We start from the raw sequence: 17,762 nt of genomic DNA on the forward strand, positions 1-17,762 counted from the left end.
GTCACATTGGTGACATTTCAAAACTTTCACTTATGCAAGCTGTCCTTTCCATGGTGGTGGATCAGTGACTAAATTTGCCCCAGATTGGTCAGACTCATACAGACCGTACTCATACCCCTGCCAGCCCATTCATTGAGAAATCAAGCTCTACTGTTAAACTAAAACTGCAGTCTCCGCGCGGTGGTAGTAAATTAGTGGCTTGTGGAAGAGACTGGCACGGCATGGGCACACACTGGGTAGAGGTTGTGGGGGGCTTGTGCGCAATGGAAACCAGAGGGGTGGAAGGTCGGTAATGGAGGGGAGGGAGGTAAAGGTGGGGCGGGGGTCTATATCGACTATCCAGATTGTGGAGGGAGGGCCCGCCTAGTGGCTTCCTGGCCCCCTGCACCGTGCGGGTGTATTATAGATGCGCATCCAGGCAGCCGGGCGGCACTGCATGTTTACAATGTAACAGGCAGACTGGAGCCGCACAGAGGGCAGGGCTTAACCATTAACTAACATTAACCATTAAATCAGCTGTGCAGAGCCGGTACCGCACATAAGGCGTGCGTACCGGCTTCCACGCCTCACAAGCCTGAGCGCGTTAACAAGAGGTGGAGGATAAATTCAGCCGGGCACACGGAGTCCCTGTACTCATACAGATCATCACTCCGGTCTGTCCTCACACCGAGGACCACTGGCACTCAGAGGTAAGCACCCGTGAGCTTTTTTATGTATGTATTTATTTTTACATTACTTATTTTAATGTGCACATTTCTACCGGGATGTGTCATTCGAGACTCAAACTGCAAAGCCGCAACTTGTACCTGTGATGGTGAAGAATGATTACTTTTTTTCTCTTTTTTAGGGGGGTGGGGGGGGGGACACAATTTTTCACGAGTTTAACACTCGTGGTTACAGTGGCAGTGACATGGGCTCCAGCCCGGCGATGGAACAGAGAGCCCTCTGCCCTCGTTTAAATGAGAAGCAGAACAGAATAGCAGGGCTCGTCTATTCAGCCCTGACCAGGGGAGCACTAATTTACGCCTTTGCCATGTTGGGTTCGGGTGGTGTTGGTCCTGACTACTAAGCAGAGGATTGTTTGAGCCGGGAAAGTCCGTGCGGATGTCGCAACTTGCAGTCAGAGTAAAGCTGCTTCAAGTCAGCAGCAGCAACACTGGAAGGTAAAAGAAAGGCCTTCAGAGTAAAAGCTGCTTTATTATGTGAAGTAAAAACGGGTGGACCGTGACCTGATCTCACCAAGGATCGCGTCATAGATTGGTGATGGTATTTTTTCAACAGGCTTCATCACCACACTGAGTTGAATAATACAGCAGTTTATGTCAGTAGCTGACATTACTGTTTTAATTAAAGCAGCACTGAATGCTTTGCTTTACCTGCTGCTTACTTCTGTTGATACAAGTAGTTCATGTCGGTGTGAATGACTAACCATGTGTGTCCACGCTCGGTACTTGACTGCAGTGAGGTTGTTTCTGATGTGTGAAGGGGACCTCTGTTGTGTTACTGTTTGCTACACTCCCGTCTGCTGCAGTGAGTTTAAGAGTTGGGGGGTTTAAGCTGACGGCACTCTGGGCTCACGGGTAAAGTGAGGGGTGTTTTTTACTTTGAAAATTGTGACAGTGGTCGTTGTTGCGCTGCTGTGGTTGGAAGCTGTGCTTGCAGAGGATGTGCGCAGCGCCTCTGTTAATGGTGGAATATTTTTAGCCACCGGGAGGAAATTTGGCGCTGGATGAAACTGTTTTTAAACTCACTGTTGGGATCTGCTCAGCACTGCTGTAATGGAGGGGAGAGCAAACAATTGTTTGGGGCTATACTAATCTATTAGTAGGGCTGACGGGGCATTTGTGGTACCCACGGTGAAGTTAGTGCCTAACAGTGATTTTCTGTCCTCTTTATTTATTTTAACATCTGAATATGACGAGCTGCAGCATCCAAGCCTAAACACCACCGCACAGTGTCTCTGTCCTCTCACCAGTTAGATCTGAATGTTGGTTTGTAACTTTTTGGAATTTTTGATTTATGAATATTTTGATCAGGGCAGTAAAAGCTGCCCTGCTACTTAGAGATTTTTGGAAATAGATGTGGGGTACTGCTGGAAAATGATTTTATTTAAGACTGAATAATTAATGATATTCATTCTTTCCCCAGGTGACGGTCCACTCTGGTTGGAGAGATACTTTTCCACTGTTGGTAATTCAATCCTCATACTGAGACCTTTAAATATCACATTTGAAAACTGTCCAGCGGCCACGTGGTGTAAAGTGAGACGTTTGGAGCCCTGTGCAGCGACCAGTCTCACATGGACAGCAGACTGACAGCATGACCGGTGCCACTGCAGGTCTCTGATTTACATATTTTTCCAGCTTGTACTGAACTGCAAAGGACTGTTTGCAGCTGACTGCAGGGGATTTCTGTGGTGAGTCCCCTCCCTGTTGTTTTCTATCCTTTTCTATGTTGAACCAGTATGTCTTCTGTTTTTTGCCGGCCTAACCTGAGCACCTTGCAGTGAATGGAGAACATACTGGTTCTGCTCCCGAAGCACCGACAGGAACACAGGCTTTGCAGACGCACGGCTGCATGTGCCTCGCTGCAGGTTTTTTCTGGCAGAGTGTTTTTCTCCCAGTCTTTATGACCGACCTCCACACCTTGTCGGCCTCTTTAATGGGATAAATCAGTTGGACTGATCAGGTTCAAAACCAGATCCGGTGGTCAGTTCTGACTTTCCCATAAAACCGTTAGGCTGAGGCACGCTGACCTTTTCTTATCAAGCCCACTGTCTTCAAAGGCTTCCGCATGGTACTTTGGTCGAAAGAACAAGAAAAGCTCCCCGACATCGACATGTCTTCTGGGGCCATTGAGATGAAGAAGGAGGGAGGCCCCCTCACTTCGGCCTTCCTCAACTCCAACTGCACCGTCCACCCGGTGATCCTGACAAAGGGCCCCGAAGAAGTGAGCCCGGTGACCGGGGATGAGTTTGAGCTCACCGAGGTCACATCTTTCCCCGAGCGAGTGAATGAGACTGGGGAGAACGACGAGAGGTCGGAGATTGTGGTGGCCATGGACTGTCGGGCCAATGCCAAAGGTCAGCGAGAGGAGGATGCGCTCCTGGAGAATGCAAGCCAGAGCAACGAGAGTGATGACACCAGCACCGATCAGAGCCCCGAACCAACAGCACCCCTCAAGGAGACCTCCTTTTCCATCGGACTGCAGGTGGTCTTCCCCTTCTTGCTGGCCGGGTTCGGGACGGTGGCAGCAGGGATGGTGCTAGACATCGTCCAGGTGAGTGAGATTTCTTACACAATGTAATTGGCAACTCAGAATAAAGAACTCAGGCTGGTTAATCCTGTGTTGTCTACTCTTTAAAAAGTTTTTGTTTTGTTTTTTGCATTGACAGGGGTTCGGCTGTTGGAACTTGCAAAAAGTCTGGTGTCAATGCACAACCCCAACTTTTCCTCGCAGGCATTTACATTTCATTTCACAGCTGTTTTTCTAAGCAGATCCACTGCACCAAGCAGGCCATGTGTAGTCACACTTACGGGATAGGCTCGTGAAACATTTGAATGATCTAGTGCACCGAGGCCGGTTTGCCTTGGCGTGTGTCAGTCATCGTGCTGGTGGCCTATCTGGTTGCCTGTCTTTGGGGATGTGTGTATGGGGCAGTTATCAGACACCATGGGGGTATTTACATAACATTTTCTCCTCAGCGGCTGGGCTGACTGTCCCTGTGGCTGGCGCATACTGGTACACACTGGTGTGTCTTCTAACGAGTCATCACACACACACACACCTCTTTTCAAAATCTCACATAAAGTACAAGAAACAATAGACGGTATTTGCATAGCAGTGCATAGCCAGGGAGCTATATGATCCACTTGGCCTTTAAAGGAGAATAGGACTTGATTTCCTGATGAGTCACTGCCTTTGCTCTGAGAGGATCCAAGTGTGCTCTGTAGAAATGTTATATATTTATTTGAAGTCCGCTTGGAATGCAGATAAAGCCGGCCATGTCAGTCCGCCAGGTCTGGGCAAACTGTGTGCACATACGCTGATGCCAACATGGTGGACCCCAGAAACTCAGAACAGACAGGAGGGGGGAGGCGGGGGAATAAGTTTACTTTCTTTGAGCACCTGAAATGGCAGCGTACTACAGCTGAGCTAGAGTCGGAGTAAAAACAAAATACAATTCAGCGCCAAGGCCTCTATTGCCATGTGGTTAGGTATCCTCGCTAAACCAGGAATGCAGAGGTTTGAGGTCAAAAAAGTTTTCATGCTGCCTCAACTTAGGCACCATGCTGCTGCGTTCTCTTTAATTTCCAAAACACTCAGTGCACCATTCTTTCAGAGGTGTGACTGGAAACAAGCTCACACAGAAGGTAGAGGGCCGTATCCCTCCCTGCTGGTCTAGCACTCTTGTACCTGAGAGTAAATAGCTGAAAGAAATGGCTGCAGTAAGATGCGAGGCTTCTTACTGCAGTTCCATTGAGGTCGGCTGAGCATCCAGCAGGTCGTCTGGCTGCCTAATTCCCCCCGTGACACCATGAAACGCTAACTCAGCTAATCCCCCCTGTCCTTGCAGGAAGGTAGTTGTCTAACTCGATCTTACTCTCTCTCTCTCTCTCCCGTTGGGACTGCAGTTGATCCTCGGCTATAAGTGAGCATAACTTTCTGAGGTCACGTGCTTAGGGTTAGGTCGAGCCCCAATACCTAATGTATATGAAGCTGATGAAAAGGTAGATGTAGTTTCTCGTGTTGGAAAACTCTATTTTTTTTTTTTTTGTCTCCTGATTGCCAAAACGTGAATAGAACAAGTTTTAACTTGATGCTAAAACACGAGGCAGGTCTGTTTTCTTGCTGCACTGATCTTTATTTGTCTCGCTAAATAAGGAGCTAATTTATGCAGACAAGTGAAGCACAGATCTTTATTTGATTATCAGATGAGATAAAGTGATCCAGGAGAACTTAACTAGCTCTCCTGAGTTCAGAAGTTTCTCTCTATGGATAAAATTCAAAGTCATTTGGGTCTTGCTGTTCTTGTGTTTCTTGGATTGTTCTCAAATTAGACAGAATTATTTGTTTGTTCTTTTGGTTCATTTGTTTACCCCTTATTTCTCCTGGAGGTTAGAATAAAAAGGTCAGGACTCAGTAATCTCCAGTTCCAAAGATGATATGTTGGTTATGAGACAAAGAAAGCACTATAGCCAGTAGCAAGCTTTTCTTCTGGGATGCCTGAACCTTTAGTTAATGTGTCTGCCTGGCCTGAGTTTAAAAGCTGTGGTTTGGACACTTGTGTACTCGACTTTCTGTGTCACTTTCTATATTGGCTCTTTGACCTCTTAAATCCTGGTCACTTTGACCATCTACCACACACGCACAGAGTTTTCTGGCCTTTTTCCCTCACAAGGTTGGCCCAGAAAGGATTGTCCAACTGGTATAGAGGAGTGAGACGTCTGCATAGTTGTGCTTAGTGACTTGGCAGGCAAATGACCTAAAACTGTCAGTCTCTCATTGGCAGGGCCGGGAACCCAGGACTGACCTGCTCAGTTGGACTGAAGGTTACGTGTGGTTTGGAAAGGTCACGCAGTGCTAGTTTTCTTGGGGATGTCGGAGTCCAAGGCCAAATGGGTGATTTTTGTTATTTTGAAACACACGCACACTTACTCACAGTCACATAAGATTTCATCATTTGTGCAATCAATCTACAAACAAAAAGCTGAAAAAAGACAAAAGCAAATATGCGTGTCCAGTGTTGTATGTTATGATAATCATCCGCGTGTGTTTGTCTGCCTCAGAGTTAGCCGTCTGGCCTGGTGTGCGGTGTCTGTAGACTGAAACACCAAAAAAGAGGAAAAAGAATAGAACACAGCTTCAGCCTCAAAGACACACGGTCTAAAAATACAGCAACCGGTAAACAGGAAATCATAGTCCACACAAAGGTTTAACTGTGGCCAAGCCTTCACTACCCACCAGATACCATTTTGGTCCAACCACATCCACGTGCTTGGTTTTCACTCAGGAGTCACTTTCAAACCAGAACGTGGGCTTAATTCCCTCAAACTGCATTGTCTCTTCAGCTTCTAGCTTCATACCCAGACTTTGGTTTCCATAGCTTAATCAGACACCACTTAAATTCACACCACAGTATGCTATTTTTCCATGTTTTCCAGAATTTGTCTGAACAAAATCACCAAAATCTTAAAAATCACAATTTAATAACCCCATGTAAGGATAAGTTTCTAAACTTCTGCCCTCCCTATTGCAGTGACTGACTGCTTGTTATGAGTAGTTGTTTTATTTTGGTGACTTCTGCTTGTAACGTTGATGACGTGACGGTCATTAACAATGTTATCACCTCGCAGCTCTTAAAACGTGACCATATCTCAGATAGCTGCTTGGTTAGGATGTGAGTGATAGGGATGGACAGGATTAGTGGGTTAGAGTGCCTTTGTGTTGCCCCATGCTCTGATTAATCTTTCACAGTGTGAAAGATCCTGAGGAACCTTTGATCCTAGGCTGCCCCCTCATCACAGAGTTCAGGCTTTCCACCCCAGCCCTTCTTATCTGGTCCCAAACAATTCAGTTCAGTTCAGTTTTATTGATATGGCACCATATCCCAACATTACCAGCCTCAAGTCACTTTGTATCATAAGGCAAAGCCTCCACAATAGTAGATAGAAAACCCCAGCAATCATACAAGCCTGTATGAGCAGCAAACTCCCTTCATAACAGGAAGAAACCTCCAGCAGAACCAGGCTCAGGCCTGCGAACGCATTATCTAGGTTGCCGACTTGAACTGTAGGGACAGTGTTTGATTTTCCTTATAAATTCATAGAAATCTAAAAAGAGGTAAATTACCATGTGATGATAGCTGATGGTTTTGAGATGGAGTTTTGACTTTCTTTAGCTCCCCACTTGGACTCTTTCCATTCATGCAGCCAAAACCTGCTCGGTAAAACTACATATAGACTACAGATTCCTCTGGTAGCTTGCCCTACATATTCTTCTTATCTAAATGCAGATATTAGTTTATACAGATAAACTAGACCCTGACTGTACCATCCATGCTGCAGCAACAGAAAAATGAAACAGACACCACCTGCTGTAGTGTCTGTGACGCTGCTGGAGTTGCGTTGACATTGCATGCCATCGGGGTTCGGCGTCCCGCTCAACACAGCAAGTGCAATTATCACAAATAAAATAAAAGGTCACGTTTCTCAACTGGGCATCCTGACCCTTGCGGGGCTTGCATACCAGAGCTCCTATAGGTCTGTACACAGAGGTACTGCAGTTCTCCAGTCGAGTTCTTAGAAGCGAGGAGGGAGGGTTTGTTTGGCTCCGAGCCAGCGTTCCATGGAGACAACAACATATATCACCACAGGGGAGGCAAAGAGGAAGATAGGCCAGTGAGACAGAAGGAAAGCTTGAAAACATACAGCTATGAAAGAAGAGAGAAGTGCTCACAAGGCTGTCGGGTTGGCAGAGGGCAGTGAGCCAAGCTGAGAGGCTGGTTGTTGGAAACGAGCTCTACTTGGCTTAACGACAGCTAAAGGGATAGGCAGAAAGAGTTCAACCACCACCTCTAAAGACAACACGAGTGTAGCCGACACTCCTTATCAGTGCTGTACATCTGGTGGGAGCAACCTAGCAAGCACACACATTAGACCTCTGTGTGAGAAATGCAGGCCAGCAGTGTTGTCTTGTAGCTTCAGCATCTGTTTTCCCCTCTTTCTTTTCTGCTCGGTGCCAGCCTCAGTGAATATTGATTCCGCTCGGGTTAGACTGGACTGTAAGTGCTGGGGGCCAGTGGGACCGGCACCTATGATAAGCACTTTGACTGGAGATAAATCGATGGCCTTAGCTTCAGCAATAGCTTTGTTTCTGGCCACAGTAGACCGCAAATCTGCTATCGCTGCATGAAGTCTAATGGAGGGAGAAGTTCACAGAGGGAGTTACAGGGAACCCACCTCTCGAGGACTGGCCAGCAGCCAGGGACCAGGTTATCGAAGGTCAGGCCTAATAATACTAGCTGTAAATGTAATTTCAGACCATCTACTGGATACACAGCTGAGCAGTCTTGTTCCCTTACTTGTTCCCTTATTTGTGGCTCTGTCCAGCTAGGCCACTACCTTCAAAGCTGATTTAGATAGATGAGCTGCTGGCTGACTTTCTCGGAGTAGTGTGTACAGCAAAATGTAGCTTTTTTAATGCTGCGGTAAGAGCTGAGCAAGCAAGCGCACCCCTGGCAATGAATGATCAGATGCTGAAGCACTAAAGTAGGCAAGAGTAATATCAAACTATTTTTTCTATGGTACATGATGCATTGGGCTTTGGCTTTACTCTATTAATTCAGTCGGATGTTTTGTACACTCATGCTGTGTTATGTGTCACAGAGGGTCCCCATGAGGAGGGCAGAGCACTGAGAAATATTTTGCTTTTCCTTATTTTCTATCGTATGCATACTATATAATAGATTACAGTGGTGGATGCTCATATTAAACATGGGCAAAGTTTCAGATAATCAGAGTACCATATGTACAAGTAATCCTATAAGCCATAACAGAGTTCAGGTTTAGCATTTGCTTGATGATATCAATGAGATTGGGTATCTTTAACCAATGAGAAGAGAGTTGGCTTAGGTGTGAGGGAGCTAAAACGACTTGTTTCAGACATTGAACTGGAAATTAACATAATGCTTTGTCTTTAAGAGTTGCTAATCATCTAGTTCACTTGGCTTCTAAATATTCAGTCCCATCTATCTTACTGATGCTGTTTAGCTGTGCCGTGTTTCCATTTGTGTGGCACTGGATGGGGAAACGGCCGTGTGGAGAACAAGATCTGGTTCCGCCCATCAAAAACTATTCAGTTCAATTCGGTTTTATTTATATAGCCCCAAATCACAACAACAGTCGCCTCAAGGTGCTTTATATTGCACAGTAGATCGTACAATAATAGATGCAGAGAAAAACCCAACAATTATATGACCCCCTATGAGTAAGCACTTTGGTGACAGTGGGAAGGAAAAACTCCCTTTTAACAGGAAGAAACCTCCGGCAGAACCAGGCTGAGGGAGGGGCGGGGCCATCTGCTGCAACCGGTTGGGGTGAAAGAATACCGAGATTGCAGTCTGCTTTTATTCTGGAATATCTTGTACAGTACAGATTTCGATATAAATGTGTATAGTATTATGATTACACAGAGACATGAGACAGTCCCTGTGTTTACACTACAGGAGATGGTGGGTAAAGGTGATAGAGAAGGAAAACAGAATGCAAGCTAAAGTAGGAGAGTGATCAATCATTTCAGCTTTAGGTTTTACTGCCCTTGTTCTTGTTAAGAGGGAGCTGGCATGATACATAGTGTGAAAGGTCTATAGAGGCAGATTTTCTGCTCTTTAATGCAGGAGTGGTTTCACCTCTAAATCAATATTAAAGGTTGCACAGACCCAGAGACAGTCTGCTCCGAACTGCAGCTAACCTCTATCTATGCGGGTGACAGCATTCTGTGTGGCTGTGAACCAGTTTCAGTATGGCAGAGTGTGCGCTCTGTTAATGTTGTGGTGCTGATAATAATGTTTTGCTATGTCATTGCAGCACTGGACGGTGTTCACCGATGTGTCTGAGGTGTTCATCCTAGTTCCTGCACTGCTGGGGCTTAAAGGCAACTTGGAGATGACGCTGGCCTCCAGACTTTCTACAGCGGTAAGAAACTTGTCAGACTACTAGCCTGTTACAGGTTACACGTCTTCCATGACCTTTTATCTTATATTGAAAGGCTGTCCTAGCAGTGATGAGTAACTGAGGTATAAATTTTGGATTTGTTTACTTTAAGTTGCATGGAATTTTCTTTAATAGTTTTTCAATCTATTGCCAGACCTATGGTCACTGTCAGACCCCTCAAAGCTGATTGTGCGTAGGTTCAGAGGTTATATTGCCTATGTGACATAGGTTTCAGACAAACTGATTCCTCACATTCCTCACTAAATATTTCCACTGACCCCATCTAGCTTGTTCACCTGGGTTAGCAGGTTGTTTAAAGGTGAATGGAAGTTTTTTTTTACCTCTGCCTGAAGACGTGAACTCCAAATATCAAGTAATTTGAACTAAAAGTGTTTTCCTTTGATCTAGTAGCTAAAATTGATTGAATTCTCAGAATATGCTGGTATAGCTCAACCCAGTGTCACATCACTGTTGGAGCTGGGAGATAATTTAAGAGCTTTCTTGCATAATGCGACATGAACTTTCTGTCATATTGGACTTCATAAAACCACCAGTTGTGAGGGAAAAATGAGTATTTCCAATTGTCTGAGGAGTTATTGCTGGAGGTTGCTGCCTTTCGCTAGGTGAAATTAAGCTGAAGGCAAATGGTCTTCATTTCCTGTTTGTGTCGCAATTTTCACAGAGTCAGTACTAGAGATGGCACGATACCACTTTTTTATGACCGATACCGATATCATAAATTTGGATATCTGCCGATACCGATATGAATCCGATATAGTGTTTTTTTTAAATCAATAAAACAGTTTTTTTTTAATATCTTGCTGCTTTTTGTATAAGTTCATACTCAAGTTAAAAAAAAACAACACTAAAGCCATTCTGTTATACCTGTATGTAAAAAAATACACTGCACCCAAAATATTTCATAGTTCAGCAATACTGATCAATCTAATAAACTTAAACCTACACCATCCTCCCTATTCTGGTATTTTAAAGAGTACTTAGCAGAAATATTAAGCAACCTAACTAATAGGGTTCTAAAACTCCCAGCAAAACAATAAATAAATAAAACAAAATAGGGAACCACCCACCCTCCACCTCATGATGCTTAATTGACATAATCAACTATAATTTGATGCAGTGTGAAAAACAAATACACAGAAATCAGTTATTTTTCAAGAATAATTAAATAGATTCAACATCTTTCTTCAACAGAATTGCAGACTGCACAGATCGTATGTTCCCAAAGGAAAAAGTACTATAGCTTACTAGGGTATATTGGACTTAATAGTTACTATATATACTATAGCTTACTAGGGTATATTGGACTTAATAGTTACTATATAGTTACTATATAGGGCAGCACGGTGGTTAGCACTGTTGCCTCACAGCAAGAAGGTCCTGAGTTCAATTCCACCATCAGGCCGGGGTCTTTCTGTGTGGAGTTTGCATGTTCTCCCCGTGTTTGCGTGGGTTCTCTCCGGGCCCTATCGGCCCCCCTGGCTAAACTTGCTTGATCCGCCCCTGCACAGTTACCAGCCGTCAGCTACGTAGAAAAGGATCCTGGTGTAGAATGTAAATAAATTCTAACAACAGCTTATCAAGCTTAAACATGCTGCTGTTGTTCAGCTGCTGGTTTCCTCTTTCTGGCGCGAAGTGAGCGATAAACAAACAAGAGAGACCGACTCGCGACAGAAAAGCCGATCAGCTGATCATTGATCAGTTTCGATTGAAGTAGCAGCAGGAGAGGGAGGGAGAGAGAAGAGGCAGTTGCTCCATATATCGGTTGTTAAGCTTAACGCTGGAATGCTTTACAAACATTCAGAGATGAATTTACACACTTGCTTTACTTCTCTCTGGGATAACTTCCTCGGAGATGAAATGCCGGATTGCTAGCGAGGCTACAAATACACACCCGTACTGCTGGATGTGCTACGGTTATGAGCCGAGTTACGCCATGTCGCAAGTTTTGTGAGGTGCTTTTTTGATATTTAATGGATCGGATTACATTTTTTTTATTTTTCTCCGATATCCGATCCAGTAATTTACGTCAGTATCGGACCGATACCGATACGTAATATCGGATCGGTCCATCTCTAGTCAGTACCACGGAAATCGATAGCAACTGTAAGAAGTTTTCACCAACCGGTCAGGAATACACACTGATTGTTCTGCAACCACTTTCCAACTGGTTGCAGAACACTTATTTGCTCCTTGTAACCAGCAGTTGCTGGAGGGTGATGGGCTGCTCTCTAGGCCTGTGTGACTGCTACTTTATTTGCTCGACAGTTAACGTCACATTGTTAGGAGTCACATAACATGAAACCTTAATAACATATTGTCATATAACATTTGGTTAACTATTAGCTGCTTATAGTGTTTCACAGATACCAAAGTTCTTAGTAGCTCTAATTTCAGCTAGTTACCCATCTAGCCATTCATAGCCAAATGTATACAGTCACATGCTTTTGTTTGTGAAGGTGCAGTGATTCTATGACTGCAGTTTGATACTAGAGGCAATTCTTACGGCTTTGCTATCTGTGAGCTAACAATACCATTTCACATTGTACATAGCTAGCAGGGTCGATGACCTGACAGCACAGGTAACCAGGGGTTAGCAACAAAACTTACATTTTTTTTAATTAGTCCAGTAGTGCTCTTAATTGCACCAATCCTCACATTCTTTCCACTAGCCTGTGTGAAACCAGTGACTCCTCATCCGTGCTGCAAAAAAAAGTCATATGTTTGCAAATTTGTTCTGGAAAATTGCTCCAGTGTACCAACTCATTCTGCTCCAAGCTAAAGGTAAATCTTTAAATCTTGTTTATGTCATCACCTCCTAAATACACCAGTTGGTTTAACCTGTGAATTGGTGGCTACAGCAAAGGTTTCAGATGCAGAATTGAATGTTGAATATGATTTTCAGGTGCACTACTTAAAACTGCACTTTGCAGAGGTTTTATATATTTATAATTTCCATATTTTCTCAGTAAGAGCCCAACGATAGAGGAAAACAAACGGGAAAAGTTGAATATTTGAGGAAACACCGTTGATGCTGATTTAAGGTTCAAACTTCAACAGATTTTTGTAATGATTTGCTTTACTTTCTATTTTATTTCTGTTTTAATTCAGAGCCCAGTGTATAATGGTTAATAACTGTCAGATTGGGAAGTGGAAGTAGTAATGATTTGTCAGAGCTTCAGCACTGATTGAACCAACGTTGTGTAGTTCGATTGGCTGTATTCAAAGGAATGAAAACACAAAATGCATTAGTCATAATAACGTTACATGCATCTACGTGGAAATATGGAAATAAATAAAACAGACTTTTGCATCAATTCTTTCTTTAGTCTGCAAAGTTTTCACTTTTCTCACAACCATCTTCACAAAGTAGGCCCGACCCTGGTGCTTGTCCTGAGACATTACTGTTAGCTCTCTGCTGGCTGGCCTCAGCAGGACCACGTTTCTTTCCACGCCGCCGCTAATTATGAGCAGATTAAGACCACTGTAAGTTTCCTAATGCGCTTATAACTGAAAAAAATCATGTAATCCCTAGTACTGGCTGGCTGTCGGAGTTTTCAGTTCACATGACTGTGGTTCCTTTTTGATTTTTTTCCCCTTGGACTTTTTTAACCTATTTACTGAGGCGTTTAAGGAATGAGGAAATAAGCAGCTGTTTTCTCAGTTCTGTTGAATATAATTGGGCCTAATTGATTATGTATGATTGTTGATGGATTGCCAGCACCACCTGCATTGCAAAGAAAGTTGGGAAAAATAGCAAAGTGTTATCAGAGATTACAATGGCAACAACAGTCGCTGTTTCCCTGTATACTCAACTCATGTATGTTCAGGATTCAGAGCTGGAAACTGCAGACTTGCTCTGTATTTATTAAATAAGAGTGAATGCCAGCAGCTGAAAAACATGGTGCTGCTTTTGAATTTTAAGATATCCATGTTATGTCATCTATGAATCACTTTAACAACATCTCTCTGATGATCCCAACGCCATTAATCCAGCCTCCTACACACGTACCTGACCGCCCTGGGTGACCTGCTGGGGACTGGCTTCCTAGCCCTGTGCTTCCACTTGCGCTGGTTCATCGGGGACAGAGACACTAACGTGGGCAACTGAATGCATGCACAGATACACACACACACACACACACACACACACACACAGAGCTAAGGATTTGGCATCATTATCACACATCATCACATAACGCCAGGCTATGTTTCTGAGAATTTCTGTGTGTCGTCTGTGTACTCTGTCAGTTTACATGTTGTTCTAAAGGGAAATGTGGTTAGGAAATTCAAAAGCCTTTTTATTGCATCAAGATATATTCTTTGAAACTGAGGCTCTTATATTACGCTCCAAGGTTTTAAAGAAAGTCATATGTGGAGTTGCACAGCTGTTTGGCTCAGTATTATCCGTTTCCCTTAAACCTTCTTATCAGCATTCGTGGCAATCTTCCCACTCTGAGTGACAGCACGGCTGTCGTAGCAGCAGGCGTGCACGCACATACTTACTGATGGGCGTGGCGTGACTCTAATGCTTTGTATCTGGCAGATGCACGAGTTATATTGACGTACATTGCTGCACACTTGATTGTCATGTAAGACTAGTTGTTTTAGTGCCAGATTAACTGGATGCTGCTAGACTACGTGAAATGTAAGAGGATGAGTAATGCTTCACACGTACGCACTGAGGCATAGAGACCATCCTGCTGTTTCTCAGTGCTGTTTTGTTTTGTTTTTTCATTTAAATACTTTGGTATGTGGGTTTGCCTTTGATAGGCAGAGCGGGTGAATTCCAGTCTGTGTTTTGTTAGGTCAAATAATCTAGCAGCCACAAACACGAGAGTTGTTCCGGTGTTTGGAACTTTTAGTTGCCTGATCTCAACCAAAAGTTGTGAGGTGTTTTGTGGATCATTAGCCAAAGACAGACACCAATCGCGCAAATGCTTTTGATAAAACAGTGCTTTGTTGTCTGCAACACCAGAATAACACCACCAGCCACTGGACAATGCTATTTTCTGTTAAAAAACATTTTGAGTAGCTCTTCGAAAATGTTCTTTTTTTAGATTTATTACAGCTAGCGTCTATTTAAATCTCCGAGCTCTGATTTGTTCTCACAAGTTCGCACTCGGGACACAAAGAAAGTAGAACAGATTGCACTTATAAAGGAAATACCTGACAACTCTAACAACTAGAGGTGGGAATCACCATACATCCCACGATACGATATTATTGCAATTTTTTAAAATATTTTGCTATATTCAAATTCTGTACATAAAGGTAAACTTTATCAATATTCATTTTATCTAATATCAAAGTCTCACACTCAGTCTTTCTCTCATTTCAGTTTTATTGTTGACAAACTGAACGGTTTGTATTACAGTCTAGTCCAACTTAACTGAATGCAACCATCTGGTACAATTATAGCTATTCTGAACTATGCAATTTAAGAAAACTATGCAGCCCCTTCAGCAACTGAAGAATTTGAAAGTAAAATAAAACAAAATATAATTTTACATTAAATAAAAAAGTTTTAAACTTAATTAAAATAAAACATGTCTTAAATTAAAATAAGTAAACTGTCATGTTTATTGCTGCCAAAAAAAAAGTTAAACACATTTGGACAGTGAAGGAATGTCAGGATTCTTGCTCAGAAAAAGGATCAACATGCTCTGAAGTCAGAGTTCCAGTCCACAAAAACTTTTGTAACAAAATATCGATTTCTGCTGTCCCTGTATCGATACATTATTAGCAAACAAAATATCACGATACTACACAGTATCGATTTTTTTCCCCCACCCCTACTAACAACCCTAAAAGTTAATCAGTCAGTTAGAAGAGCATACACAGGCGCTTTGTGAAGCTATGTTGTCTGAATCAAACCACCACAATACCAACCACACACACGCCTACTGGTGAAAGCATCTCTATGGGTTCGGCTGTGGATCTTCACCAATCATTTAACTATATTCATGTAGAAACGTTAGTACAAGTTCAGGGAAAATCACTTTAACGAGTGATTAACAAACACTCTAGCAGAGGATAAACGTTAGAGACAAAATTAAAGGTGAAAGCCGTATCTCACGTGGCATTACACTAAATTCACAGATTAGGTAACACAAAATATTTAAAGCTCTGGAAGCTGTCTTGAGTCATGCAGTGGGATCATGCAGTTCATACACTTTTCAATGAAGAACCAAGGATGAAGTGATATCCTCACGGGCGATTTTCATGTATCCAGCTGTCTCCCTTCCTTCTGCATATGCAAACGAGCGAGGACAAAGAGGAAGAGGAGATTGTCTGTTTGTGTCCTCTCACTGTGGATGGGCATTAGGATCATTGATCTGGGTTCACAGTAGCCCACTGTAGCCACTTGATACACAAGACCATCAGTGTGTGCGTGTGTGTGTGTTTTTAAGGGTGTGTATGTGAAAGAGCAGAGATGAGATAAGTGGAGTCGGCCGCAGGGTGGGGGATCAGATCAGAGTGTCTTTGTCCAGAGAACTGACGCCCTATTGTTCTGATGGGACCAAGAGGCAACAGACTGTGAACACTCTGTATCCCCCCACGCACCCACAAACACACACAGCTACTTACACATGGTCATGATAACGTTTTCGTTCTTATGTGTTTTTCAGGCTAATATTGGGCACATGGACACAGCCAAGGACATGTGGAAGATGATCATGGGGAACTTGGCCCTCATCCAGGTACAGGAAACACAATGAAGACTGCTGTCACGGAGCATCTTCAACCATGTTTACATCCATTAAACAGACCAGTCTCATAACGAGACCACTGAAATGCATTATAGTACTAGTGGAATCATGTCGTAATACTCAAAGCAGCAGCAAAGTTTTAAAAAATCTCAAACTGAAATCAAAATATTTTGAAACAGAATATAAAAGATGGGTTTAAAATTAGGTCAGTGCACTGCCTTAACAGCTTAACATTCATCAGGTCCCTGCTGAACCACTTCGCGGTAGGACTAGGATTAGCTTGCATTTTAGCTACATGCTAAACAAGCACCAAAACTAGCTGTAACTTTTAAAATCAACCCTTTTGCATGCACCTAAACTAAGTTGTAGGATTACCACTGACTAATGCCATGCAGGAAAAAAAATCTATATAAGCATCTAGATGAGAACAGGTCACAGGTGACTGGTAGATGTTAACAGGTTAAGCTTGCAGTGTTTCTGATGGCCACCAGGGGGTAGATTTCTCTGCTTGAAGGTCAAAAAAATTTTTATTTATTTTTTTATTATTATTATTTATTTATTTTTAAGAACTTTATTTACAAACAACAGTATAACATACAAGGCACCATCATTAATCTGAATATGTAATATCCTCGGTTGAGCATTATAGTAAGAAAAAACAAAACAAAACAAAAACCAATAAACACAAAGCCAAAAGAGTTAGCACAAAAAGAAAGAACAGTCATTGAAGAATTTGAACCAAAGGCAAAAAATAACATGAACAAAAAAGGGCAGTCATGATTATAAAATAGGGAGGTTTCTTTTTTAACATAGATTAAACTCGTTAAATAAAACAACAAGTTTATGAGCTTTCTTGTTATTCACAAGTTTCAGCGATTTAGCCCAGAGTTTAAAGTCATTCAGCCATCTGTTTATACATGGTTTAGCTTTAAAGTATCTGCATTTGTGAATAAAAAATTTTCCCATTAACAAAAACGTCCTAATCAACAAGTCAAAATCTGCATTCTCAGCAAGTATTCCAAATTTTATTACTGTCACCGTCAAGTTTGAAAGTCAAATTATTTGGGAGTTCAGAGGAAAAAGGCTCCTAGGTACTTTGCTCTGCTACCTCAGTAAACCCTTTTCTGATGTGTTTATGGTCCCTATCACTGATTTAAAGCCTTACTGTATAAAGCAAGATGATCGTTTTGTAAATTGTGGTCCCCATAATACAGTCTGTCCTTTAACCCTCTCAGGCTCAAATTAAGTTTTTGTTGCTAATGCACAAAAGAATACCTGCAGTGGTACGTCTGAGTAAAAAAAACCTCATAAAATATGT

The 17,762-nt window shown here is 42.7% G+C and overlaps 1 protein-coding gene across 2 annotated transcripts in view; it reads left to right on the forward strand.

The window, feature by feature from the left end:
- Positions 1 to 466: 466 nt before the first annotated feature.
- Positions 467 to 17,762, forward strand: part of slc41a1 (solute carrier family 41 member 1) — a 30,105-nt gene continuing 12,809 nt past the window's right edge. The window contains exons 1-4 of one of the 2 annotated variants that reach the window (XM_085352993.1): positions 467 to 689; positions 2,149 to 3,279; positions 9,588 to 9,695; positions 16,364 to 16,435. In XM_085352993.1, the coding sequence (XP_085209119.1) occupies positions 2,794 to 3,279; positions 9,588 to 9,695; positions 16,364 to 16,435 (666 nt within the window). In that variant the 5' untranslated portion in view covers positions 467 to 689; positions 2,149 to 2,793. Of the gene's footprint in view, positions 690 to 1,884; positions 1,992 to 2,148; positions 3,280 to 9,587; positions 9,696 to 16,363; positions 16,436 to 17,762 lie in introns of those variants that run through there. The other variant, XM_085352994.1, reaches the window with a different exon arrangement.

Source organism: Diplotaxodon limnothrissa, linkage group LG5, assembly GCF_057381915.1.
Source record: "Diplotaxodon limnothrissa isolate DT_005_m linkage group LG5, D_limnothrissa_male_GT1.1, whole genome shotgun sequence".
In the NCBI taxonomy this organism is placed as follows: domain Eukaryota; kingdom Metazoa; phylum Chordata; class Actinopteri; order Cichliformes; family Cichlidae; genus Diplotaxodon; species Diplotaxodon limnothrissa.